Source organism: Corapipo altera, unplaced genomic scaffold (assembly GCF_003945725.1).
Source record: "Corapipo altera isolate COAL_440 unplaced genomic scaffold, ASM394572v1 1, whole genome shotgun sequence".
NCBI lineage: Eukaryota > Metazoa > Chordata > Aves > Passeriformes > Pipridae > Corapipo > Corapipo altera.
In genome coordinates, this window is record NW_020884873.1 from 15457802 (window position 1) to 15485145 (window position 27344).

At 45.1% G+C, this 27344-nt stretch overlaps 1 protein-coding gene across 2 annotated transcripts in view; it reads right to left on the bottom strand.

Annotated features, from left to right (window-relative positions):
* The window catches only part of CACNG2 (calcium voltage-gated channel auxiliary subunit gamma 2), a 52332-nt gene extending 25568 nt beyond the window's left edge, over positions 1–26764 (bottom strand). The window contains exons 1-2 of one of the 2 annotated variants that reach the window (XM_027667439.1): positions 26649–26764; positions 25960–26105 (exon numbers count right to left, since the gene is read on the bottom strand). In XM_027667439.1, the coding sequence (XP_027523240.1) occupies positions 25960–26101 (142 nt within the window). In that variant the 5' untranslated portion in view covers positions 26102–26105; positions 26649–26764. Of the gene's footprint in view, positions 1–25959; positions 26212–26648 lie in introns of those variants that run through there. The other variant, XM_027667433.1, reaches the window with a different exon arrangement.
* Between the last annotated feature and the right edge of the window lie 580 nt (positions 26765–27344).

Sequence of the window (27344 nt, forward strand, 5' to 3'; positions counted from 1 at the left end):
ATGTATGCCTTTTGCTGGCATTTTTATTAGTTACAGTTTTATTAGTTACAAAATTCCGTCCAAGCCAGTGAAACAGCTCTTTTAGCTTAGTGGATGCAAAGGCTTTACTCTTGAGTGGGGAAGCCCTGGAATTAAATCCCAGATGTTGTGTGCACTGAAATGGCTGCAGTGCAGACTAATGGCTGCAGATAAGTAAAGTTGGTATTGGAAACTTATGTTGCAAATGTCTGATGAACTGTTCAAAAGAGAAATGACAGAGATAACAGTGTTACCATATCTAGGTTTGGATAAATCCTGCTACTGTACAGCATTATCTACCTAAAATATAGATTATAATCCAGCTATAAAACTGGTGAGCAGCCCTGGGAATCACATATATTTCAAAATGAAGAAACCACCAAGTGCTCGTCTACCATATTCAGTGCAGTGATTCACCTGTGCCATGGTGGGTACTAGTGACTGAGAGCAAGAAAATCTAGGGCTATTTGCAAAGCCATATGACTGGGTTCCTCTAGCTGCACAGCATTAGATTTGGAATACAATATCTCTTATATAGCCCCATTTCCTAGCTGGCCTGGGAAGTCAGCTCCAGGCAAGTGGGATTAACAGCACGCTGATACGCATACGTGCAAGGAATTAATAGAGGTGACAATAAAGAGGAGATACCTGTGACCGGTGTCTGTGACCAGTGCAGCCCCTGCTATGACAGAGGGGGAAGTTTCTGATCATATAAGAGGCTCAAGCTGTTACCGGGGGTCCACACAAAACTGTTTGCAGCCCCACGTCTGGAGCATCAATGTGCAGTACCACCCAGAGGGGCAGCCTCTCCCAGGAGCCTGGAGTTTGGAATGGTTCCTCTGGCTACAGGTTTGACTGCCCTGACCAGGATAGATCCAATGGGACAGCCTAAAGTCTGTTTTGTGTGTTTGTCTAACGTGTCACAGTGGGATATACTGCTTTATGAAATATTTGCTGTTTCTAATTGCAACCCAGGGTTTTCCAGACCAGTGGCATTGGCTGACAGACATTCATGTGTTCTCAGATTGCCTTTCACTGTGTTTCTCATCCTCTCATTTGTCCAGTAGACCATTGAACTATTGAGCAGCTCTGGCTGACACAGTTTTGCAGCTCTGAGACCTACAGCATATGATCTCAGCATATGGGGACTATGATCCCTTGTCACATTTAGGGAAAAAATCCGAAAACAGCTAAATTGGTTGGTGTTGCTGTTAAAACTTTCAGTCCACTTTGCACTGCATGATGAGAGTTGTATAATCCCTGAGCTGTTGCACAATTTCCTGAATAAGGAGCTGAATAAATGGGATTTCAGAGTGGTTTTTTTTGTTCTGTTCTTCCTGACAGGGCATTGTACCTCTGTGCAGCAATTCAAATTCAGTAGCATCCATGCTGACCAGAGACAACTTCACTGAGTTTATACATCTGCCCCTGCTCCCAGTACTCTGGGAATGTGTTATGATGTGGTGATTTATCCAACCTAACCCTTTACCAACAGTAAAGAGTAAGTTCCTGTTTCATGCACAGAAGCCTGTAAGAGGCAGCTCACAAAAAGAAGTCCACCCATCCCCAGGACAGAGGGGAGCCCCATGTGCATTTGACTGCAGAGACTAGAAACAGGGTGTGTGGGATTTCACCAACTGGTGCAGAGAGGCATTGGAGATGTTCTCCTGGGTTCACAGCCTTCAATTTGCACACAGTGAGCTCCCAAGGAGCTTGATTCTGCAGATCACATTTTCCTATATCTCTTACTCTCTGGCTACTTTTTAGTTACTGTGATAAGGTAGATGAAAGACTACTTTCTCTCATATGTACAACCTAGAAAAAGTCGTACAAGATCCTTCCTTTGGCTTTATTACAAGTACGTGGCCCAAGCAGGGCCTACAACTTATACAGATATAAGATCCAAGAGAAGCTATTTTCAGTTCTTGATCAGTATCCACTGAGGACTGCTGGAGTGAGGAGCTGGGATAAGTCTCAGAGGTGTGATACACACAGACAGAAGTATAAGTTTTTTTAAAAACAAATGTCTTTGGGAGTTTAGGCATAGGTGTTCTGCAGTGATATACCATATTCATTCGAAGTTCTGCTGGGACAGGACGTCCCTGAAACCTGGGCAAAGCCCTGGGCAAACTGACCTGGCCTCACAGGTGACCCTGCTTTGAGCAGTAGCTTAGACTAGAGAATTTCTTATGTCTCTTCCCACCTGAATGCTCCATTTCTCCTGATTCACACTTAAATAACACACACAAATATCTGACTGACCTTTTCTTTACTGACATCCCCCTGCCCTGTGACTTGGGGATGTATATAAACAAGCACGACTGAAGGTGAAAGTCAGTGCTATGCCATTGCGAAACCTGGCAATACGGGGATTAAACACATACACAACATGGTAATGACCAGACTATAAATACCTATGAAGCAACTCTAAAATTCCATTCTACCACAGGATCCAGCTGCTGAAATTTGTTGTATAAGTAGGACTTACAAAGAGAAAAGGAATCAGATTGAAAAACATGTTGACAGATTTCTGTCAGTGTAACATAAAGCAAAAGAAGCTTCCATGCTAGTCTAAACATATGAAATGAATGAATGCTCTGGTAGATCCACCCCATTGGCTGGTTGTGACGTTCTTCACAACCTCTGGTAAGCCTCTGAAAACATTTTGTAATGGAAGCTCAGACTTCACCTAAGATTTATGATGTATTATTATTATTATTTCCAACTCACCAGTGAAACTGAATCAGAGAAAAAGAACTGAAACTGAATTCTGACTCAGGCCAAGGGTGTTTTATTCAGCTTGGGGTGACGATGGGTCTCACCACATCTGAGAAGATCAGGGAAATTGGAATCCCAGAATCCCAGTGAAGCAGTCTCAACATCTAAAAAGCAATGCATTTCACTGCGTGTTGCTGCATTCTGGTGGAAAGTAAGAAAATGTCTTGTAGTTCACATGAAATTGCAGCAAGAATCCAAAATTTATTGACTGTTAAAATCACCAGGAAGCCCCAGTTCCTTGCCTATCCAGCCTCGGGCATAAACTTTCTTCAGAGGCACATCAGGACATTTCTGTGCATGCACTTGATGTAGAAGACAGAACTGGGATTATCAGTTTTGTCCCTTCTCCAGTGGGGCTTGTAAAAGTTCATTCCATTACTGCACTGATGAGACTGGTGCCGGCAATGAGGTCATGACTGCAGTTACCTTGGACCTTCGAGGGTCTCTGGGGAATCACAGCCCTTTTCTCTAGGAATGCAGCTGCACACTTTCAGGTTGCATTTATCTTACAAAGCAGTGTGTCTCGATTTGAGGTTCTGCACAACAGGATTCTTCATAATGGACTTGACAAATCTGGGGCAGTGCATAGAAAATCTCCCTTCAAGGGAACAGGTTCAGGTGCACCGACACCAATTTTCACTCTTCAGCAGATGGAAGGCTATTTAGAGGTGGAACACTGAAGATGGCATTATTTGCCAAGACTTGTACTCTAGGGTTGAAAGAAAGGGAGCTGTCAAACAGAAAGGTTATGCTGGAAAGAAACTCCCAGACCACCCCAACTCTGTTGTGTCAGGAGAACTGAATCATCAGTGACCTTGAGTAGATACTTCTCTAATGGTGGTAGAGGACTTCATGAATACTTGTTGTCCCTCTGGAATGTGTCCAAGGAGAGATATGAGGTATGTCTGAGGAAAGAATCTAAGATGAAACAAGAAGATTACAGCCATCCCAGCAGATGGAATGTGGTAGCACTGACTGACCTGACAGACTTGTTTGTATGTGTATGGTGAAGCCTGGAAATAAGCTACCAGGGATGGCTGAGCACATTCTGTCCATGAGGATTTCTGGATGGGATCCTTAGACTGGGATGTGAATTCAATGAAGCATACACCAGTTCCAGACTATGTTGCCATGCTAAATAGCTTGTGGGAGAGGAGCAATGTAAAGACAGTCTTGCCACTCTGGACTTAAGAGATTACTCTGAGTGGGGAGAGAGGTCAGGATCTTCACTCCTCTGCTGCAAGAGGGAAATGTTCAAGGTAGGAATAGAGTCCTGGGGGTGTCATGCAGAATAAAGTTAAGATGACCATACTTCTTATGAAAGGCAAAATAAGAGGGCTTTTCCTTTCGTTGTCCCATCCTTCCAGTAGCTGTTGTTCTCTTTGAGGCTGCTAACTAACTGTTGGAATCTGCTTGTTAACTCTCTATGGAGCTAATGAGAGGAGTGAGGGTACATTTGGGAAAAGGTAGAAAGAGAGAGAATATGGAAAAGATCTCAGAAGGAAAGCCAAGGACAAGCAGATATAGTCATGATGCTTTGGCTGGGATGTATGTTGAATAATACTTCCAAGTTGCCCATAAAGTCAAAATCCTGGCAGAGGATGGATCTGGATGCTAACTCAGCATTTGTGTGCTATGGAGAGAATACCATGGGGACTCAGTCCATTTTCCTCACTGGAATGATCAACTCAAGTGAATTAACTTGGTTTCCAACTCATCCAACCTTAATCATCCTCCTTTGAAGTTCTCCTTCCTCATTCATGCTGTAATTGTGTCCTATATATAAAATCCAATGTGTCTCAAAGGCATCTGGAGTAGAAACCACAGAAGGGACACAGAGGCCTTTTATCCAAAACAGACCTACACTGAAAATTAATCCTGGTTTTGGATACTGTAATAGCTCTCAGATTAGAGAGACAGAAGAAGGTAACATGGCTGGACTGCTAAGTATGCCTCTGCTTGCTGCCCTTGAAAGGGACTGATTCAGGGGACTTTGTTCACCTGCACTAAAATGCTTGGTAACTTAAAGGAGGGTGGAAAACCTTGTTCTGATGTTACGTAAGCACATCATGTAACTTAAACTGAGGGATCAGTTCAACTCTGTGACTGTGAGCAAGCATTACTGTAGTGAAATAAAATTGTTATAAGAAGGAGTGAGAAGGGGTTTAGGGACTGACTTTTCTGCCATATCTCTCGGGGAGAAAATCTCAATGAAAGCCACTAGAATTAATGAAAGCCAATTGGAACTTGATAGGAATTATTTTGCTATTTTGTCAGCGTTGGTTGGAACACAGGGATTTAGGAAGATTTCATTTGTAGAAGCACATCTAGAAACACTGTTCTGTCTCCTCTGAGCTGTGAGATGCACAAGCCTTTGGGAATTTCTATTTCTCTCAGGATCTGGTTTGTATTCTGCTTTTCACATTTTCATGGAAGACCAACAAACTCACATTACTGGCATCTGTTGACTGGAAGAGAACACACAAGCACAGACCCAAATCCTATCTACATTTTATGAAGGATCCAGAAAGATGGAAGGGAAATTCAGGCTGCCTGGAATCACTACATCTCTTCTAAAAATTGTCCCCATGAGCTAAGGAGAGGATAGCCAGGATGGACAAACAAATACCTTTTCACACTGGGGTAAACTTTCAAGTCCCAAATGGGCTTCAAGAAAGTCCTTCTCAAATCATTAAACAGCTCATGTCAAAGAAATGGTGAATGAGAAAGTTGCCCACTGTCATGATGGGTCCAGGAGTTGGAATGGGAAGGGAACACAGTAAGTGGGGACCAGCACAGCATGTAGGGATCCCAGAGAATGGTGCATGCTACAGTTGAGACATTTCCTAACTGCATTCGCTGGCATTGCACCTGGCTCTGAACAGTGCATTTCATTGCTCTTTATTGGGAGCACGCAAACATTTCCTCCCATGTCAAAGGAAGGAGAGGGAAAAGCTCAGCTGCAGGGGAGAATAGAGAAATCAGAGAGTAAGGGAGAGAGCAGCGAAGGAAAGAGCAGGTATAGTGCATGTCCGATGAGGTCCATCTGTTCCTCATTAACCAGATGTCCCCCACCCACCTCCTGAAGTGCCATTGACTGTGTATTGTCAGGACAAGAAGGGGATAACAATGCTACCACGGCGCAGACATTCATACACCAACAGGAGTCCTGCCACGCAGACATCCCTCCCTCTACTACCCTTCTAGATTGCATGCCAAGTCCCTCTTTTTCATAATCGGCTTTTAAACAGTTACATCCTCATAAAGCTTTTTGCATTATAATTGCCGTGTGTTTCGTCCTGCTCTAAAATGGCAAGCTATTTCAGCCCAGTTTATCAGAATCAGACCTTACTTCCTGTGTGTCACCACTTCCTGCAGCATTTAGATGAGAGTGAATCCTTGCTTTAAAAAGTGATTTCTGCTTGCCAAACTTCATTATTTTAAGAGTCAGAGAGTCCTTGGATTCACACCTGTATCCACAGTACAGCAGTAGATTTATGGACAATTCAACCTACTAAAGATTATTCAGAAATACGGGAAGAAGCATAAATTACTTTCTCTATGTTGTTAGCCAAGGATCATTTATAATAAGAGCCCATTGAGTCATCCTTACTCCAAGGGTGATCTGTGCGTTGGTCCGTGTGTGGGCATGTCAGCCCACACAGGAAAACTCTATCTCACTCCCTGGACTGTATTCACACCCTGTTCATGGGAAGCCTTCCATTACCTCCACGTCCCTGGTGAAACCAAAGCACTGTGTCCTCAACCCTCTAAATCATACCGCAGCACAGCTCATAAATTGTAGTGTGCAAATGGAGCATCTGCTGAGCTGCAGGCACAGATAATGTGATGCTTCCACCTATTTTCCTTCATAAAAGCATGCGGGTTGTGCTGTATACTGGGCCCTTGTCTCAGGGAAGCTAGAAGATAACCTGTGTCTTGGTCTTGTCTTTTTGCTCTGAGCTCCTGCACATTGCGCTTGAATGGGTAGAGGAAATCCAGGTGGGCATGTGTCCTCCAGAATTGGCAGCTCTAAACACTTGCCAAATGAGCAGCTGGAGGCCTCAATTGCTTGTTGAGATAAATATCTGCACCTCTTTCAGAGTCACTGTACTTAGTGAGCCTGCAACTCTACTAGAATAGCACTAGGTTTAAATACCTCTGTCCCTGTTGAACAGCTGGTCCTGAGCCTCATGTTGATGTGAGACCTCTGCATGAGTTGTGCGCTCTCCTCAATGCCACGGTGTTATTACTTTGCTGTAACTGTGAGAGTAACTTACTGTGCATGCCTGCTCACCATGACGCAGAAGAGTCCTGCACACATCACTGACAGCAGCTGGTCCTTGAACCCTGGAGGGCAATAATGGAGACTGAACTCAAGGGTGGTGGGGTTGTTGAGCCCTACGCACATTGGAAAAAGCTGAACAAAGCCATGTAAGGATGGAAAAGATCAAAGAAAGACTTGGCTGAGAAACAAAACAGGAAAATTCATCAAGAGTCAAGAAAGAATGGATGACAGAGAGGGGAGTGAATGGTTTTTCAAAGAAAAAAGCCTAGTTTGGTGAGGGGAATAACCACAGTCAAAAAAGACAAATTATCAACAGGCATCTGAAGGGAGAAGATCTCCCATCAAGTCAAAAGGAGAGTGTTTATTGTTTTCTCATGATCTGTATTTCCTGAGAGATGATGGGTTCAGACATTATATGTAAAGTTCATCTTTATCACAGATGTGTTACATCTAGCAGTGCCTGATAAATGAAAGCATAAGCCAAAATGCTCATGTCTCACGACAGGATTCTGTGAAAGGCTGAACTTAAGCTACCTGGGAAGTTGTGTGAGTCTGCAGGGAGAGGCAACTGCAGTAGGAGGTCAAGTTGTCAGGAAGGGATGGTCGATAGAGGCTCTGTGCCCCTCAAACATCCCTGGAGATACCCAGTCAGGTGTAGTGCTTTTGTTTCTCTTTATGCCCCAGAGGCTAAAAGCACATTGGAAACTCAGCAGCTGGATTCTGTGGCAGCAATCTGATTAGTGTCCAACAAATGGCTGCTAGCCAGGTTTGTGACAACCTGATCAATCAAATTCAGAAAATCCCTTTTTAGCTCCACAGCTGACATTGGAAAAGATCTGGGAACATGTTTGGGAATTGGAGACACCTGCTGAACATAAATGAGAAAGGAAAAAAAAAACACAGACAAGCAGGTGGAGAAGGAAATGAATGGAGGACGTGAGATTATTCCACGTGCTGGTGTACGGAAGAAAGCAAGCCACATGAGGTGCCAAACTGTGTCTTTGCCTGCATCACATGGCAAACATAAGGCTGTTTGGCAACTTAATGTGCATGTATTTCCATGTCTTGGTTTTGCAGTAGGAAGTCACACCTGAGAATTTATCCAGGTGAGTTACAACTGACATGGAAACCCTGAAGAGAAAGCTGGAATCCAGCAAGATGTGGAAAGACAAACCCAGAGTTCCTGTTGTTGCTATTAAACACCATCTGTCACAGACGTATGCAGGAAATCAGTATTGGATTCTTCTTACATCACAAGGGTTAAATGAGATAATCTGCATCTTAGCCTTACATGCATCATTGCTGAACATAAGAATCAGTGGTTTACAGTCACTTGTAGTAGCTATGGATTGGATCCAATATACCAACTCCAGGCCTTACTTCCCTGACACTGCCCAAGACTTAAACAGCATGGGTTTTATTTTTCTTTTTTTTCCTTACTGTTTTCTTCTCACTCAAAGCATTGTAGAGTTGGTTTTTTCTTTAAGAAAATCTTTTTTTTAGGTACCAAACAAGTCTGCAACTGCAGCAAGAACAATACCCTGGTGTTCTCTCTTTCCCCTTTGGTTCTAACAACCTCTGAGTATCAAACAGGCTTTGCTTTGGAGAGAAAAAAGATAATAATGAACAACTTAAAATAACTCTGCTGAGGAAAATATGAGTTTGATTTCAATTGCAGAGGGAATAACTTTTTTCCCAGCTCTCTCACTAGCTCTAATAGAAGACCAGCAAGATCTGATGCGACTCCTGCAGAGACCTCCTATGTTCAAAGGATCTGAGAACTTGCAAGAAGTACTGTAGGGCTTGAATCAGCTCTAATACATTACTGATTGCAATCCATGACATTTCCATGGTCCTTTAGAGATCATCTATGTACTTCACACTTGGAAAACAGGCAATGCCCTTCTGTGGTCTGATAGACAGTGGAGCCAGGTAAACAGCACTGTGGAAGGATGGTGGAATGCTCTGGATATGGACTTAAGACTTGATGAAAAGTGAGTTGAGCTCTGTTGCAGTCTTTGTGCATACTTGGCTAACCACTTAACCTTCCCATGTCTGAAATTTTCCACATATAGAATGGGCATGGGACCATTTTCTTATGCTCCAGGGACACTGGGTAATGAAATGCATCAAGGGGTGAAAAAAACATGCACTACCAAAATGGCTTCTATTGCTCTGAGCAGAGAACAGCAATGGCATGCATAGACAGCACAAGTTGAAACATCATCATCAGCATCGGTTTTGCTGATGAAAACTGGGACATCACCTTCACTAAATCATCTGTTAGCCTTTGTTTACCTGACCAGGGAAGGCACTAGTGGAATGTCATCTTGATTGGTACCAGCAAAACTTTCACACCATGATCTGCCACTCTGTATTCTGGAGGGGCCATGTGTGTCATGGAAAATAAATTTATTTTGAGAGGTTTAAAAATGTTTTTGAGACTATTCTTACATTCATTTTCTGTGAAAGTAAACATCAGTTATTACTCAACAACCACACAGACCTCACAGGAGGCCATAATTATTCTTAAAAAAATCATAAAATAGTCTTTTTATGCATAAAAATGTCAACATTTTAAAGTTCTGCCATTCAAAATGACCTCTGTAGGGAAGCTGTGGATTTCCAGCTTTTTCAGTGGTATCTGGAGCAGGATGGATGGTGTGGGGGTTAGAGGTGGCTCTGTGCCGTGTTTGTATTTTTCTGAGCATCAGACCAGAAGAGATTGGCTTAGTCTCTGATGCAAGTTGGAGTACCTCAGGGCTGTTGTAACATATACCTGACCAAATCATAAGTTAAAATAAGGGACCACTGAAGCAGAGGACTCCTAGGACATGATGCCTTGTTTCTTGTACTGTTTGTCTTTTGCCCACATCCCCTAACTGAGGGGAGGTTTATGCATTTCTTGGCTACGTGAGGGTTTCTGATAATAGGAAATTTAAACCACCGATGTGCAGCAATGTTAGCAGAGGGCGGGATCTCTTTCCGACTCCATGGAGTCAGGCAGCAATACAATTAACTGAAATAGCATAATGTTTTCTGTCTGAAAAAAAGAAGCCACTGCCTCGAGACTAGATCTTACTTGTTTTGGGCCTTGGGCTGGTGTTGTTTTGGAGGAGAAGATCACAAATGTCACAGTGTCTGTTCAAACTAATAAATGAGACAAATGCACATTTTCCAGGGAAGAAATACTTCAGCCATAAGAGGAGGCCATAACCAGGTGCACTAGAAGGCTGTGCAGCAAACCCTTCTCATAATTCCCCGATGTGCTCCAACAGGGCTCATGGTGAGTTCAAGAGATGGTATCTGAGGAACACAGCATGGCCTCGAAAAAAAATGTGTGACACAGCAGTACCTGATATAACCAGTGCAAAATCACCATGATAACCTAGCATGACCCACAAGATTGACCTTGTGACAACGTTTGATTTATTACAAATGACATGGATTTAATCACTCACTGGAGAACGCCGAATGACGCAGCACAGCGTTGCTCACTGTGGCTCTACTGAACTGGCACGCTCCGATTGGCTTTGGGAACACACCCATTGGGTGATTCATACAATTAAAGAGCTGCCAATCCTCCCAACACTAATGAAATACATCTCTATTTTACTGGTAGCACTTTCTAGCAAGCCATTTAGGCTTTTCTGCTGCTCTCATCACCCTAAGGTATGAGCCCATCACAATTGATGGACAGCTGGTTTGCAGTTGAGGTTAAAAGGAAAACCTGGTCCTGAATAAGATAAAATTGAATAATTCATGAGTTTGTAAGCAGAATACAAATGTTCAGACAGATAATTAATTGCTATACTGGCTTAGTGCAGGTTGGATGATGGACCCCACCTTGCAGGGGAGACACACAATAATGTTAATATAGAAATGTTAAGAACAGTGTGGTCTAAGGAAACCAGTCTATAAAATTGTTGTAAAATGTCTAAACTATATCTCAAATATGGTTTGAGATTTCCTACAGATCATGGGAAAGACACTGTGGTTCTTCTCCACTGGAAGGAAAATAAAGATAGCTTTAAGGTGCACAGCAAGCTGCCCACTAAAGTCGCTAGTGTACGAGCATATGTCAGCCAGAACATGTGTATAGGGCTCAGTCCTAAGATTCATTCCAGTAGATCATCTCATTTAAAAGCACTAAACAACAAATAATTTTGCTTATATTCTATCTGAAGACATTGTGTATTTAGGGGTAATCCTGGAGAACATCAATTCAGGGACATGTGAATGTGATGGCAATTTAAGACTCTTTCTTCTGTCATTCTGGACTGAGTATGATCCAGACATGCTGGAAGATTTAGTCCATCTAGGACAGCCAATAGAGTCTGTCACAAACTAAACTAGTTCAATACTATTGTCTCAAACCTTGCAATAGATCTAAATTTTCCTATTAGAGCTTCAGTTTCCCTTCTTTTGCATGTCCCTTGGTCTAACATCCATGAGGATCCAGCTCACTTCCTTCCCTGCACGAAAATTAAATCTTCCCTCAGCTGAAGGCTCTATCCCGATTCCCTACTCATTTTGCTGCTGTACAATTAAAAACCAGATTCTCCCTCATTCACTCTCACCATCCTCCTAATCTAATGCCCTGGTGTTATCCTGATAACAGCATGTAGAGATGTGAACTGATCTGCCTCCCATCTTGTCATCTTCTCTCACATATCCGACCCAGTTCCCAGGGTCTGATTTTGTACAACTATGAACATTTAGTCTTGAAAATTGATCATTGGCCCAGAAGCCAAATGTTTGTTATCCGGAAAAAAAAAAAAAAAAGACGTTACAATTATTCTTATTTTAGGTCCTGAAAAGGGCAGGAAGTCCTACTACATTAGCAGTGAAAGGAACAAGAGTGGCTCAAGAGGGTCTTGGTAGGTTCAAAAAGTCACAACACTTGAAAGCATAGTCCATATTTGATCACCTATCAACAATTTATCAATACCTCAGTGATTAAAAACAAAGCCCTTTCACTTCATTAAACACATTCAGTGCCGTTTGCTCTACATTCCAAATGGCTGAACTGATGTTCCAGTGCAGCCTATTTTTAGTCTTTCTGATTAGTTCATTATTTGGGAAGAGCTACTGACTGTGTATCTGTTGCAGAGATCTAATTCTTCATGTGGATCCCAAGGAAGAGCAGGGCTTCATATAGGTCTTGAGAATTTGTTTGGATGTGGGTTTAACTACTGTCACTGCTGTGGTGTAGCTCAGTGAAGTGATGAGCATGGAGCTTTCCTCTCCTTGAGTCCTTTAGTCTATTTTTATTATGGGGAAGAAGCCCTGTAACATACTACACCTTTTTTTCTTTTCCCAAGAAAACTAAGATCTAGATTGACAAAACTAGCAGTCTCAGTGAGAATTAAACAAGATGCTCAAAATAAGTGATCTCTTGGGTGTCTGAGTAAATTACCACCTCCAGATCAGATTTTATTTATTTTCAGAACAAACTATTTCTTTGCTGGTAAATCCTGCAGTTTTGTCATGAATCCAATGAATTTTCACTGGTAAGTGACAACCCTAGAGACAGAAGTGGCCGTGTATCCCCAGGGCAGATACCACATGGGCAAAAGCATTCCAGCATTGCCTCTTCAGCAAGCTTCAGTCCTCATGTGAAAAGACAGGATCTGCAGGTCACATGGAGATTAGTCTCTGTGTCCTTCAGCCCTGCCTGCTAAAACTGCAAAGGAGAAATCCAGCTGTGATGGCATCTTCTGGCTCAGGATTTCTCAAGCACTTGCAGACACATCTGGGCCATGCTCCATTTCAGAACCCCAAATAATACAGTACTCCTCCCCTAAGAATAGAATAAGATGTAATCATTCATTTCTTTCAGACCACCTGTGGTTACCAAGCATGGGGAAAAATCCCTCCAACCACATAGGCATACCTATGGTTGGGCTTAGGGATTTAGATTTGGGTTGAGAACTGACAGAGGCTCATGTCTCCATGGTACAATGTAATGTGACCTTGCATGGGTTTTGGATCCTACACACCTAAGTAAGCTCTGCATCTCAGACACACGGCTAATTTGCCTGTGCAGAGCACCATGCTTGAGTAGCCATTAGGGCTGGAAATACCTAAGCTAGTTTGCTTAGAGCTGTTTGGATATCTCTTTCTGGCACTGCCTGGTGCTGGGCAGGCATACCCTATTCTGCATTCTGCTCTGCCTGGATAAAGAGATGAAGTCAGTTCTAGGTGTAATACCCTCTTACTGATGTCAAAAGGAACAACAGAGAAACAAGTTCTACACATTTGCTGTCTTCTGCTTTACTGTCTTTCATATGTCATTTGTCATCTCAGATTGTCACTTCTTTGATGTAGGGACAACAGCTTTTGTGTATGCACAGTGTCTAGCATAAAGGCGTTTCCACTCTATGTGAGGTATTTTTGGTGCACCTGCAATGGTACATAGGCAATAAAAGGTAAAATGCTCAGAAAACCTCTACCAAAGTACAGCAGCCAGAGAGGAGCATTAAGTGTTGGTTCCCCTGCTTTACTAAAGACAATTTAGCCAAGCCATGGGTTTTCTGACATGAAAACTGTACCCCAGGCCTCCAGAAGAAGGACAAATTCATGTGACTAGTCTCAGTGTAGGAAATTGTCATGTTGCCTTAAGTTGCTTACATAGGTACATTTCTTGGCATCATCAAGTCAAGCCCAACATTTTATACTCCAGCTTCTTTCTTTCCTTGCCTTTCAGACTTGATTGCATGGAGCTGCAACCACTGGTCACACTTTCCAGATTTCTGCAGGTTCATGGTTGGCTGGCCTACGTGATTGATCCTTCCCTGTCTATATGTGTCTGAACCCTTCTTTCTCTCCCATGGGCTGGAGCAGTAAGGAGTGAGAGAAAAAACCTTCAGTGGTGGAAGATGCTGGCATCAGCAGGTGAAAATCTATCCTGTTCCACAATGCAGAGAAGGTGGGTGAGGAGGTCTGTCTCTCCATCCATCAGCTCCAGCTGATATTCCTGCTTCTCTCAGCAATTCAAGGCTCTCCTACCTCTGAGTCCCAGGGTTTCTCCTGACTCATCTTCCTCTTTCAGACTGTATTTCTTAATTATCTCCTTCCAGCACTCACACTGCATCCCTATTAGCACCTTCCCTTGTTATGATGTGGCCAAGTCCTGGGTCCCCTCTTTCCTAGTGTTTCCTTCTGGCCAGCTGTTCTTTCTGGCTGTGACAGACCCTTCCAGCACCCACTGTCCCTCTGTTTTCAGCATGCAGAGATGCTTTCCTCCACAGCTGAGTCAGTTTATTCCCAGAAACAACCCATCCCTTCAGTTTCTGCAGAAGAATAAAAGCCCTCCCTGGTCATGGTGCCTTTATATCCGCACAATGCTTTTTCTCACAGTCTTGCTTTGCTCTGAATGCTTTCCCCCTCACTGTTCTTGTAAATGTGGGCCAAGCTGCAATGATGCAGCACACAGAAAAACACCTTTCACCTGTGATCTTAGACAGCCTCTGGAATTAATTCCTGGAAAGCCAGTCTTGGCCTTTCTGAGTTATGCTTTCCTGCAAACAGATGGGCAAAGTGATGGATGAAGAAGACAAGAATGGAACAACGATTGGGAAAGAGTGGTGCAATGACTAGGCAGTCACCTGAAATTTAGGAAAATTGTCAATCCCGAGCATTTCCTGTGTGTTGTGCTGCTGTTTACATTGCAGTTCACTCGGCAGGGTAGACATATTATTTTCTCTGTTGCTCCCTTTCCCAACAGCAAAACAGTTCTGCTCTGCTTCTGGCAGTTGTTTCCTTTTAGACTACTGAGTACAGTTTCAATGGAGATGTCTCAGCTAGACAACTGTGCAATGTTCAGCTCCAATTAATCTTCAACACTGAGCCTGTTCACTGCTGCTCTGTTGCCTGAAACCCTTGCGCTTCATGAGAGACCCTATCATCCTCACTGGTTTTCTCCCAAATCTCCTATGAAACTTCTTTGTGAATTTTCACTTCCTTGAAAGAAATACATGGCTCCTATTTTTGGAGACACAAGGGGAGCAGGAGACATTAAAACAACTCCATGTCTGGAAGACTTAGGGGTCTAGCCCACCGTGCAATCCCTTCAAACCTCAAAGATATGAAGGAACCTAACCCTGGTTATTTCTTGAGTGAGCAGCTATATGTCTCCACTTCTGTTATGTCACAGGTTAACTTAGAATTTCTCTTTGTGCTGCATACACTGAGATGATAGGGCTCCAGGCAGGCAAATTATTTGAGGAATATCTGGGACAGAGGCTTCTACACCAAACTGTAGCATCCCCCATACCAGAAGCGCACTCTGCAGTAGTGCTCTGAAGCAATTGGAGGAGAAAGGAGTCTGGAGATAGCTATTCCTGTACATTTCCTCCCCACGCCCCAACTCCATTTCCACAGTGCATTTCCACAGCCTCTCACTCAGCTGTTTCCTCTGGACATCAGCCCCTCTTGCTGTCCCCAGAATACACTAGACCCACCTCTTCACCCTGTTTACAGCGTTCCTGCTGTCTCTGGCCAGTTATGGACTCCCAAATGCAGGGAAGCGATCCATTCTGTGGTCATGAAATTCAGTAAAACTTCAGAGTGGCTTCCACATATTCCCTGTACCTAATTTTTTTTAGTCTCTGAATATTTGATTTCTTTCTCCCTCCCCCCTGCCTTCACACAGGATGACATTCTTTTCTGCTCGAGTCCTTTCAGGCGCTACTGATCTTGAAGCTCCCCAATTACAACCAGTTTTCTTGTGATGGTGACACCTTAAGAGACAACAGCAGCTGCCTATAAAGGGCCTCTGCCATCTGTTTCCTCTGCCACTTCTTTGAGACAGCTCTAGCTATATACAGAAAAATATTTATCGCAGTTCATTCACTCCCTCACTCAAAAATGAGCAAGAGAAAAATGTCTTCTTTCATGATTCTGCTGCTGCCCTTCAAAAACCCGTGACCCTCAGCCTAAGGAAAAGGGCAATGCTTGAATCTAAAAGGAAGCAGCAGAAATTCTGGATGATTGATCCCTTGAGACCCTGTAGTCTGAAGGCAATTCTGGGGGCCATCTACATTCAGGAATGACTCCTCATGGCTGTCTGAAAGGCAAAAGTCAGAGCCGGTCGCTTCATCTCAACAACCAAGCTTTCATACCAATTGGATCTGGAAGGAGATGCACGTGTTCACGTGTGCAGACACACATGTGTGAACACACTTAGTCATGAATCTTTTTCCACTACCTCTCCATAGAGGTCAAATGGGATGGAATCAAGGGAAGTAGTTCCTACCCAGGAGGACTATGGGCTAAAAACGTAAAGGGAAGAGAAAAAATGTCATCGGGGGTTAGGGTTGGTAGAGAAAAATGGGAACATGAGAGATGATGCAGACAAAAAGGGAAGAAAAGAAGAAACAGTGAATTCTGAAGAGGACTGATGAAGATAATGAAGAAAAATTAAAACCAAGAATGAAAAAGAAAAAATAGAGGAAAGAAAAATATTAGGCAGCATCCTCAAGTGGAGATAAAGCTCCAGTAACAGAGTCTCAGAAATTTACTGTTTACAATGGACAGGTCACAGTAAGGTTGCAGGAGTCAGTAAACAGGGTTAGAGGAAAAGTCATTTGATTCACAGTGCTTGGTCTATGATACTGAATGAACATGACCATAAGCCTGGGAAATATTCAGTGTTCAAGCATGATTCATTGGACTGCAGCTATACTAGTGGTATAAACAAGACCTAAAGAGAGAGAGAAATTCTCTGAGTGATAGCAAATTTAAGAATGAAATGTAGTTATGAAGCAGTGGGTGGAGAAAAATAAAACAGGCACTAAAAATAAATATCATGTTCAGGAGGAGAGTGAAAACTGAGAAATAGGAAGAGAAAAATCAGAAAGGGATAGAAAATCCAGGGGACGGAGGTGGATAGTGTTATTCTTTATTTGACAGAATGTATACTTTATACAACAAGCTAAAACAGAAATTTATAGTTGTTTGCTTCTAGCAAAAACACACATGAGAAAAATCCCTACCCATGAATAGAATGTCATTGCATTCTCAGGTTTTTGTATACCATCCTCATTTTCTGTTTTTCACAGCCAGCAGATAGGAGTATATGCTCTGGGGGAATAGGAGGTGCAGGATAAAGTCCATATGCTTCTCTGGGGAGTTATAGATTTGATAGGAAGCTAGTATAAATACTTTAGCAGCCTGTGACACAGAAACAAGTGGATTTCACCTATCCTGCAGGGCTTGGTATGAAAATTCTGATTGTGTAGTTTGGAATTTTATGGGAGAGTTTTTCTGTAACACAAGGAGAACAAATGGGGCTGGGAAACACAGAGCTGTCAATAAAAAACAGGAGATTCAATATAAGATAGAAATGCAGAAAGAAGAGAAAAAGAAGGTGAACGTCAGCAGGTTTGTGGTCACCACTGGCATTTTACACGCTCACCCATCCAGGGTGACAAGTCTGTAAGAGGATTCTTGCCCCAAGGGGGGGGGCAGCCAGGTTGAATTTTTCTTATGATGGTGAAAGACAACGAAAATATGAATAGTTAAAAGAGAAACTGCTGGACTGGGTGAGCAGCTGGTGTAAATAAGTGCAGAATCTCATTAACTTTAGGGCTGTCACACCCACTCACACCAGAAGTGAATTTAGCCCCTGGTTTATTGGGTACGTCACTGGCAAAGCAGGGACACGCAGTGACCTTGGGGGCATGGCTGTTTAGAGCACGCACAGCCCTTCCTCAGCCTCATTCTCCCCTTGCCTACACGGGCAGCGTAAGCAGAGTGGCTCCCTCCGAGTCAGTGAGGTTACATCAGTGCAAACAAGGGGAGAACTGGGCCTCCATCTCTTGTGCATAGAAACACTACAGTATTGTACGTCATCAGATGCCAGTTCAGTAATCATTTCCACAGATACAAGAGAAAAGAGACAACCTCGTTTCTAATTTAGTCGTGATAGCATCAAAGAGACCCAAAGCCTATTGCTTTCTGGGAAGCAGGGACTTCAACAATAATAATTCTTTGCACATATATAGCACCTTCATTGCTAACTACTTATTTTATACCCTGGGGTGTGAAGAAAAAGGACTCTACTTAATTCATATGTTCTTAATTGCTCTCTATCCCAGATCCTTCCTAGAAAAATATGATAGAAATACCTAAACTCGCTGTTAATTTGTCAAATTAGGGCAGTCATTGACACCAGCAGAAATGCAGGCCTAGTTTGCGTCTTACATTGCAACGGCATAGCATAGCATCTAGAAACAAAAGAAATGCCAGACTAAGTAAATCTGAGCTCTGTTTTAATCCCTGACAAATGTTTCAGGGAAGAGGCAAGAACCACATGGCAGTCTGATAGGGGATAGACTGCCCTTGTGAAATGTTATCCTAGTTTTTATGGCGACTGGCTTAATTGCTGAATTACAAAACACCCAAAATGCTGTTCACATCCATTAGGAGGACGCTTAATTTTTGTGAACTCTGTCGTAAATGCCCACTTGCTTGCTAAATGTTGTTAAAATCTTGGCCACGAGAGCTCCAGTGGCAATGAGCTCCAATGCCCTGATATGCATCAAATGAGAAAGCTTTAACTGGGTCTCTGGTGACTCACATCAGGTCCTCTTGTCTGTGTGTTACAAAATGGGGAAATCAAGAGCTACTGATCCACCTTCTCTAGCCCATTCATTATTCAACACAATCCAATCACTTTCCCTCTCATTCACCTCCTTTTCCAGGCAAACTTGTCTAGTCTTGCAGACTGCCTTCATACACACAGTTGTTCCTACACTTCCTTGTCCCTGTCCTCCTTGCTGACTTAGCAACACCCCACCCTTGGGCAGCCCTTGCTCTTATACTCTCTGCTATCCCTCCTGTTCTGTTCCTTATGCCAGGGTACTCGATGGTGGTGAGTTTCCTGTTTGCAGCCGTGTGCTGCAATGGACCACTAACAGCAATGTCCCTGTTTCTGATATCCAGTGAGTCACCATGGTTCATGTAGAGCCCTGCAAAATATACAATCCCCCTTTTCTCCCCAGCCAACAATACCCTCTGCCCTTCCTCACTGATGTTAATTCAGCCAACCATCTGTCCCGGAGCCTCCAGCCCCATTCACCTTACCCCCTTAGGTGTTACTGAGAATCCCAGAGAAAATCATCCCCCCTGTAAACAGCTTGAAAAGGACGACTGCTCGCTGAGACTCTTCTTCCTGACAACCTTTACTGTAGCGCACAACAACTGCCCCAAGGTTATGGCTACAGAGACCCTTATTTTCCATTTGGATCCTGGCCTGATCCATGTCTGAGGGTTGCCAGGGAGGGTATTTAGGGCTACCATGAGCTCCTTCCAGCCCAGTTGCTGGCTGCACGCAAATGAGCCGGCTCATCAGCTGAGCTGCCAGTGAGCCCTCTGGCCATGGAAGGTTGGAGGCAGCAAAGTGGAGGGATGTTGTCTTGACCACAGGCAGTGAGCACTGAATGGAGCAGAGGGAGGACTCGGTTCTCACTCCCCTCAGAGGTAGAGCTACCCTGGGGGTAAGAGGAGACAGAGACTGCAACTGGTGTCATACACTACTTTGAGGAGGGGGCACACTGGTCAGAGAAAGGAGGAGGGGGACAGCCTGAGAGGGGTTGGAAAAGTGTTGCTTTAGAGCATAAAGGCAGCAGAGCTCCAAAAGAATCGGGTCCTTTAGCTGCGGGGAATGACTGTATGTAAGGTGGGGGAAAGCCGGAGGGAAATGATGGCAGGGAGAAGAGGAAAGAGGATAGAGAGATGAGATGGCAGGAGCAAAGGGGACAGAGAAGAGCAAGGACAAGATAATGTAACAGAGGAGAAAACAAGGGGGATGGGGTTCAGAGAACTTGGAGAGAAACAGGGAGAAATAATGAAGGAAAAGATGCTTTTGAGAGAAACCACAGAAGAGACATGAAGATGAAAGGGAAAAATAAAGAAGAAAAACAGGGGAGGGAAACGAGAACAAATTAAAATGGAGATGGATAGAATGAGTCAAAGATGGAGGGTGAGGAAAAAGCTGGGGTCATACGGGCAAGGGAAAAATAACTTTTAGGTGTATTGTATTTCCCATACGTTCTGCGTATGCCTAAACTGTTCTGTGCTCTGTGTTTCCCCTGCTGGGTGGCTGTTGCTCTGGGATGGGGGCTGCAGGGGGAGGAGATGGAGTGAGAGCCCCACTGTAATCCATTCCCCCGGCAGCAGCCTCCTTGCCTCCCCGAGAGCCCCTTGCAAGGGGGAAGGTTTTGTGCCCGTGAAAGGCAGCAGCACATCCCCTGAAAACGAGAGCAATATGGAAGGGAGAAACAGCGCAGAACGGAGCAGCGAGGGCTCCCCCTGGGATAAACTGGGTATGCTTGATTGGGAATCTGCTCTTAAAACAGAGGCAGGGGGCAGAGTCATCAGAGAGCCTGAAATGTTCCCTGCTCCCCTCGGCAACCTCCTCGCTACTGCTTTTAAATTAAATAAATATGGAGATTCTGCTGTCAAACCTCAGCAGTTCTCCTCCCCTAAAACTCTTGCTCAGATCGTACCAAACCGCAGCCAAGTGAGACGGGGGCTCAGAGGGCTGCATGGGGAAAAAGATGGGATAAAAGGGAAACATTGGATAGGAATAGCTCCTGGTCTCCCTGGTAAAGAGACATTTGTTCTATCTCTGTGTAATTTCTTTATACATTACTGCTGCCACGCTGCATCTTCACGTCCCTCCCACTGCATTTTGCTCTCACTCTTTTCAGCAAGGCAATTTCTGGTGCATTTCAGGACAATATTAACCCATTCCTCTTTCTCAGTCAGCAGGAAGATTTGCAATTTAAAAACAATTTAAAGGTCAGTTCTAGCAACTTACTAGTCAGGAACAGCATTTCCTTGTCAGATCTTACAAAGGAGTTGAGCTTGCAGTTCTCAGCCCCTCAAATCCCTGTCTTCTTGGTGACTTCAGTCAGGTGTGAATTTTAGCTGAGAGGAGAACCAAACCCACCAAAGTCTGGGATCCTGAGTAATTCTTCCTCACCATCTGCCACCCCATTTTTAAAATCCTTTGTCTTCCTCTTCATCCAAGACCTGTCCAGCTCTGAATCCTTTTTCTCCCAGGCAGATGCAGCACCAGCAGCAATCAGCTATGTGCTGGGCCATTTCCTCCTGCTGCATCTCAGGGCTGGACTAGGATGCTCCTGGTCCTGAACTGTGAAAACATGGAGACTCTGACTTAATCTACTGCTATATCCACTGAATTTTCAGAAAAGGCCCTAGATTAAGTGGGCAAGGATCAGACGAAAGCACCCAGTAGACTTGTGGATCCTTGGAAGTAGGACGGCAGGCAACTCTGCAGAGCAAAACTAGGGATGCTGACAGAAATAAGGGCTGAAATAAAGGAAACTGGGAAAGGTAAGAGGGAAAATAGGGAAAACCCCCTACCCATAAGGTGGACACGAAAGGAAAGAGGTGCACCAGGAACAAACAGCAATGAGAGAAGGCAGTGAGAGGAAGCGACGCAGCACCAGAATGGTCTGGTAGAAGATTGCCCACTGCCTGTGCCCTGCCTCACTTTGCTGTCAGGTCTTGATTTTTGCAAACACTGAATCTGCACTTAGCTCTCATGCACTGTTCAGATATAACAAGCTGGAAAGGGAACAGATCAGCTCGTTAATTTTCCTTGGGAAGGGTCTCTAGGCAAGAATTATTTTCTCCACCAACATTCATTCAATTACTTGCCTTCACACCAGTCAGATCTACAGGGATGTCTAACCTCATGTGGATCACTCATGCCTGCCTGCTCTGGACTCTTCTCTCTCTCCTTCTCAGTATAAAAGCCTCCCAGACCTATCCCTTTCCTAATAATAATGACAACATGACAAAACCAATAACCTGCAGATATAAAACACAATTCATTTGCTTGCTTCATAAGACCCTGATAAGGCATTGTCCCTCACTTTTTGAGATCCTATAGGAGATCTACAGGAGTTAATTAAAGAATTAGGTAAGGCATCACTCATAATAAAAAGTGGTTTTAAAGCACTCGGTGCCAAGAAGGAATTAGGTTGGAAGATCTGCAGCCATTTCGAAGTTGTAAGAGGTGCAGTATCCCTGTGGGGTATGAGCTTGCAGATCTCAATTGCTTGGTGTATGTGTGTGTTTTGTGCCTACACAGTCAAAGGGCTGAGAAAAGATACTTTTCTTGAAGGATAGAGACTTTTGAATGGTCTGGGGACACATTTGAGCAACCTCAATGTCTGAGAGAGAATCATCTTAAGGAAGAACAGGAAAAAAAATCAGAATTGCAATCTGACACCACCTGTCTGCTTGAGTTCCACTGTGGAGCAGGGGCATCCTGTAGGACACAAGAAAGGGGGGAAAGAAATCTCAAGAGAGGAGGAACTTCCAAAATAACACTCCTCTTTGAATCAACACAAAGATCTGAAAATGTTGTCTGAAACTCCTTTGTGGGGAATAGAATGACTGAAGAGAGGGAAACTCAGAAATTGAAAGCCTGGGGACAAAATTGTCCAAGAGGAACTTGCAATTCTGACCATAACACATCTGTGTGTACAGTCCAAGACTAAATCCTCACATCCGTTTTTGTTACTGGATCTCTTGGGCAAGAAGAGAAAAGATAATTTAACACAATAACTTTAACATGAGGTGTCTACCATCTCTGACAGTCTACAGCTTTGACTAGTGCCAGTTTTCTTCCACATCCCCAGAAATGAAGGCAAGGTCATCAGAGGCTTCTTACAAGTAGTAGATGGCAGTTTAGACTCCTTCTTTGATTATTTTCTTGTTATAAAGCCTCCTGCCCTCTTCTTCACTACCTCCCCTCACCCTATGGACCTGCCCTGACACCCACCCTAGGCAGAAGAAGAGTGTCTGCCCCACACCCCTTGTCAGATGCCTCTGCCACACTGTGGGAAGGCTGTGAACAGAATCCAAGGGGTTTGCTCTTTTTTCAGCCTCCTGGGACCAAACCCTTCCCTCCATAAATCTGCCCACCCTCCGTATCATGGGGGAAAGCAGGCTTTGCTGCATCCTTCTCTCTCCTGTTCGCCAGCAGGCAGCTTTCACCAGGGAGAGCAAATCAACCAGGGACACCTTTCTGATTTGTTCTGCCGAGAAAGAAGATAACTCCTTCTACGGTGATCAGACATGACAGTAAGAGACCTGCCATTCAAGGGCTGGTGGGGATACTTGGCTATGCTGTCCTGGGATTAAGACAGTGTCAGCCACCACCCAATGCAGGCTGTGGTGCTGCTGGAAGCTACATGGAGGCATCTCAGCAGTGGCCATGCCAGACCTATGCTGTGCCACCCGATGAAGCAAACTCATACCCACACCCTTGTCAGTATGTGCCTATGGCGATGGTTTTGCCTTCTGCTGAGATGTTCTTGCTACCAAGACTTTACCCAAGTTTTAATGCAACCTGTGCCCTCAGGCAAGGGGCTCAGAGCTGGGCTCAGCTCCCCCGTGGTGCACTGCACCCTCCTACCCCAGTTGCCAGTACTGCCCAGCATTTAGGGGCTGGGGGAACGGGCTGGCCCAACCCTCACATGTCTGGGGCAAGGGAGAGCACCCTACCAGGGTCATGCAGCTTGTGCTCAGGCTGCACTTCACACCCCTCATGCGGGGCTGCAGTTTGAGCCCACTGGAGAGCATCAATAGGGAGGGCAGGGGTCCTCAGCTGGCAGCAGTGTTGTGGGGGCTGGGGGCACTACAGAGCTTTTAATTGGAAGCACCCTGGCACATTCTTTTGCCATGCAAGCCGCTTCTCCACAGTGCCTGTGGGGTCCTGTCAGATGTAAAGGAGAAGGAGCCCTGAGCTCCTCCAATCTGACAAACCTCACCCGCCCCTTCCTCCTCCCCCTCAGACCGCGTCCCTCTGGGTACGGCTCTGTGGGCAGATAGACATGATCTGAATTCACTGCCTCTCCTGGCTGGGGTCCTCATACCTCCTATCTCCACCCCAGCCTCCCTCCTCCCTCCAGCTTGGGGACATGGCTCAGGGAAGGGAGTTCATCCCCGCAGCCTCTCTTCCCTGCATGGCTTTACATTTGAGCTTCTTCTTTTTTTTTTTTTTTCTTTTCCCTTCTCTCTCTCTTTAATTTTTAATTAAGGAGATGTCTCCTTCCCTGGTTGTAATGAATATCTGTGTGAAAGGCTTTTCATTTTTTATTAATATACAACTCTATATATTTATCTATTTGGAGGAAATCTGTGCATGTGTGAGCAAGTGTGTTTAAAACATCCCCCATTAATTTACTGCTATTGATTTTCTGGCTTGGATACAGCATATAGTATTCAGCATAGAGCTCCTCTGCAGGATATGTTAAAAGGCAGCAGTTTGGGTTGACAAAGGGCACTAAATGCAGTATGCGTCAAATAGACCATCGCTCAATGAAGTCACTTAGCTATTCAAAACATGTTCAGCCATCACTCAACCGTTTGCACCAAGAACGGGGGAGAAATTCATGCTTCTTCCCGGACACAACCATTTCCAACCAGCAGCTTTAGCTTGCTTTGGTGAGAGACATCAGAACATACATAGTTTATTCCCCCCTTCCCCCTGCCTTCCATCTCCCTGTGCCGGGCTAAGAAAATCAGTTCTGCGGTACCCACTCCCCGTTCTCTCCCATCAGGGATCTCCAGGCACACCCAGCTCCAGTGGACACCGGTAGACACAGATCTTGTCCCTGGATGTCCATGAACCCCCAGCAGCCCACCGTCCAGCTGGGAGCTGATTCATAAACAGGGCTTTTACAATGGGCTGTAATGTGCTCCTGTGCTCTCACTCTCTCCTTCTCACTACGTGTGTAACATAAACCACGCATTTACATCAGTTGCCCCTATTCCTTCAGCACAGGCTGAAGACCACCTCCCCAGCCCACACGTACACCAATAGCAGTACTGAGCAATACATATTTAAAAGCGAATCACTGGCCCCTCTTTTCTTTCCCCCTCCCTTAAAAACGTCTGATTCCAGAAGTTGGCTGCGGCGGTGTCTCTTCTGCCATCAGACATGTCACTGAGTTGCTGTTCAGTTTCACCACATCAGACTTGGGCTGATTTTTCCATTCAGAGACTTGTTTATTTTTAGCCTTCACCATAAACCTTAAAAAAAAAAAAAAAAAAGCCCAGAACACCCCCCCATTCTAACAACAAACAAACTGGGGAAAAATTCCAGCCCCAAACCAAACCAATCAGCCACCAACTAGACCCCTTTCCCTTTTGCATCCAGCCCAGTGAGATGTGGTTGCTTACAGACATTACAAAATGCTCTGAACTCTGGTTGAGATCACTGGTATTGTTAGATTTACTGTGTGAGGCATTTTGGACATATCAGGGTTGTTTCCCTTTCTCTCTTTTTCCCTCCTGAAAGGAACTAATAATTGCATCCCAAGTGATTTGCAGTCCCCCCCCTCCCCACGCTGCCCCTCACTCACAGTCTTGTCTTTGCAAATAAGCCATTTGCAAAGAGAGCAATTATTTCACTCTCTGGTTGCAGCCGGAGCACAGCAATAACACAGCATTTTAGCATTGCTTACCCAGGCAATACAAACAAGCTAAAGACAGGCAGACTGCACAGTTGCTTTTTGAAAGGGTCTCTTGGTGGTTTTGTAACACACACATTATTCCAGTTGGAGAGAGGAAGTGAATTTTTGGGGAAGGTGGGAGGGGGGGAGGGTGATAAAGAGGAAGGGAGAAGGGAATGGAACAGTGAATGTTTTGCCTGTCTTCTTGCCTCTGTGCCCTGAGTAACTGAGCCCACCACTCTCAAACCATGGTGAAAGGAAAGAACTGAGAAAATGGTGGAATGTGGAGGGATTTTTGGGGGGGAGGAGGGAGAAACATGGGGTGGTGGGAGAGGAAGGGGTGGGGGGGTGTGGAGATCCAGAATCAAATACCTTCCAGGCAGCAGGTTCTCCATAATCCAGAATGGGTCATGACTTCCTCATTCTTTTTGCTGGTTTCGTTCTCACTGACAGTTTTAGTCTTGCAAACCCCTCTGGAGTAAAGCCAGTAGTCGGTCCCCACAGCTATGGTCATCAGGCTGAAGGCAGCGAAAGCACCAACGGTGGTTAAAAGCATCTGAACACCTCTGTCAAAGAGCCCCATAATTCTTCATTATACAAATACCCAACCGCCTTCTGATTCTTGGGGTGTGTGTGTTTAATAAAATAAAAGAATAATAATTCCGACTAATAATATAATGGGTATAGAGAGAGAGATAGATATCAAAAAAGGGAGGTAAGAAAGCCCACGGAAAAGAGTGTAAATTAGAAAGACCACACGGGAAGAGGCTTGCCTTTTAAATCGGAAACGTTCTGGTTGAAATATAAAAAAAGGAAAAAGGAAAAAGAAAAAAAAAAAGAGAGAAAAGAACCAAGAAAAACCAAACAAATAAAGAGAGAACCCCCCCCAAAATGAGACGCCTTAATCCCTTTTTCTAAAATTCTGGTCTCCAGTTTCCATATGTAATGGCTAATTTGGAGATGGCTTCCACAGTGAACAGGGGAGCAGCAGCAGCATCCTCAACACAATCTCTCATTATCTGGACCTAGACAGTTAGAGACTGTAAGAGCAGAGATGCAACCTTCAGTCTTCTTGCTTAGCTCTGCAGCCTGCGCCATGAAAATCCTTTTCCTTCCCAGTTATCTTCCTTGGGTTTTTATTTTTTTTTTTTCCCGGCAGCGGCAGTCGCTCCAATCCTCTCTCACTTTTTCTTGCTTGCTTCTCCTTCCTTTCGCTCGCTCCTACCACCAAGCCAGAGTGCCCAGTATACTGTAAGCCCTTGATTTCAGCTGAACAGGTGCCGAGGTCTCGCCTCCCATGGCTTTTCCGCACAGCCGCGGCGCTCGCTCCCGGCGGAGGTGGGCGAGGAGAGAGGGGGGCTCCTGGGGCTGGAGGGTTGGGGGGGGGGGGGGGGGGGGGGGGGAGGGGGGCGCCCCCCCCCCGGGGGGGGGGGCGCAGAGCGGAGCCCAGCTGCGGCACCCCCTACCCCGCGGAGGCCCCCGGCGACTCCCGGGCCCCGCTACTGCATCAAGGCGGCGGTGGCGGCGCGGCGCTGGACGGCTCCCCCGCGGCGGCGGCGGCGGCGGTGTCGGCGCTGGCCGGCGGTGCTGCAGGACAGCTCCCCGGGCGGCGGGGCGGGCGGAGCGCTCCCGGGCCGCCGGTGCTGCAGGACAGCTCCCCGGGCGGCGGTGCGGGCGGAGCGCTCCGCGGCCCGCGGTGCTGAAGGACAGCTCCCTGCCCGCGCCGCCCGCCCTGCCCGCGCCGCCCGCGCCCCAGC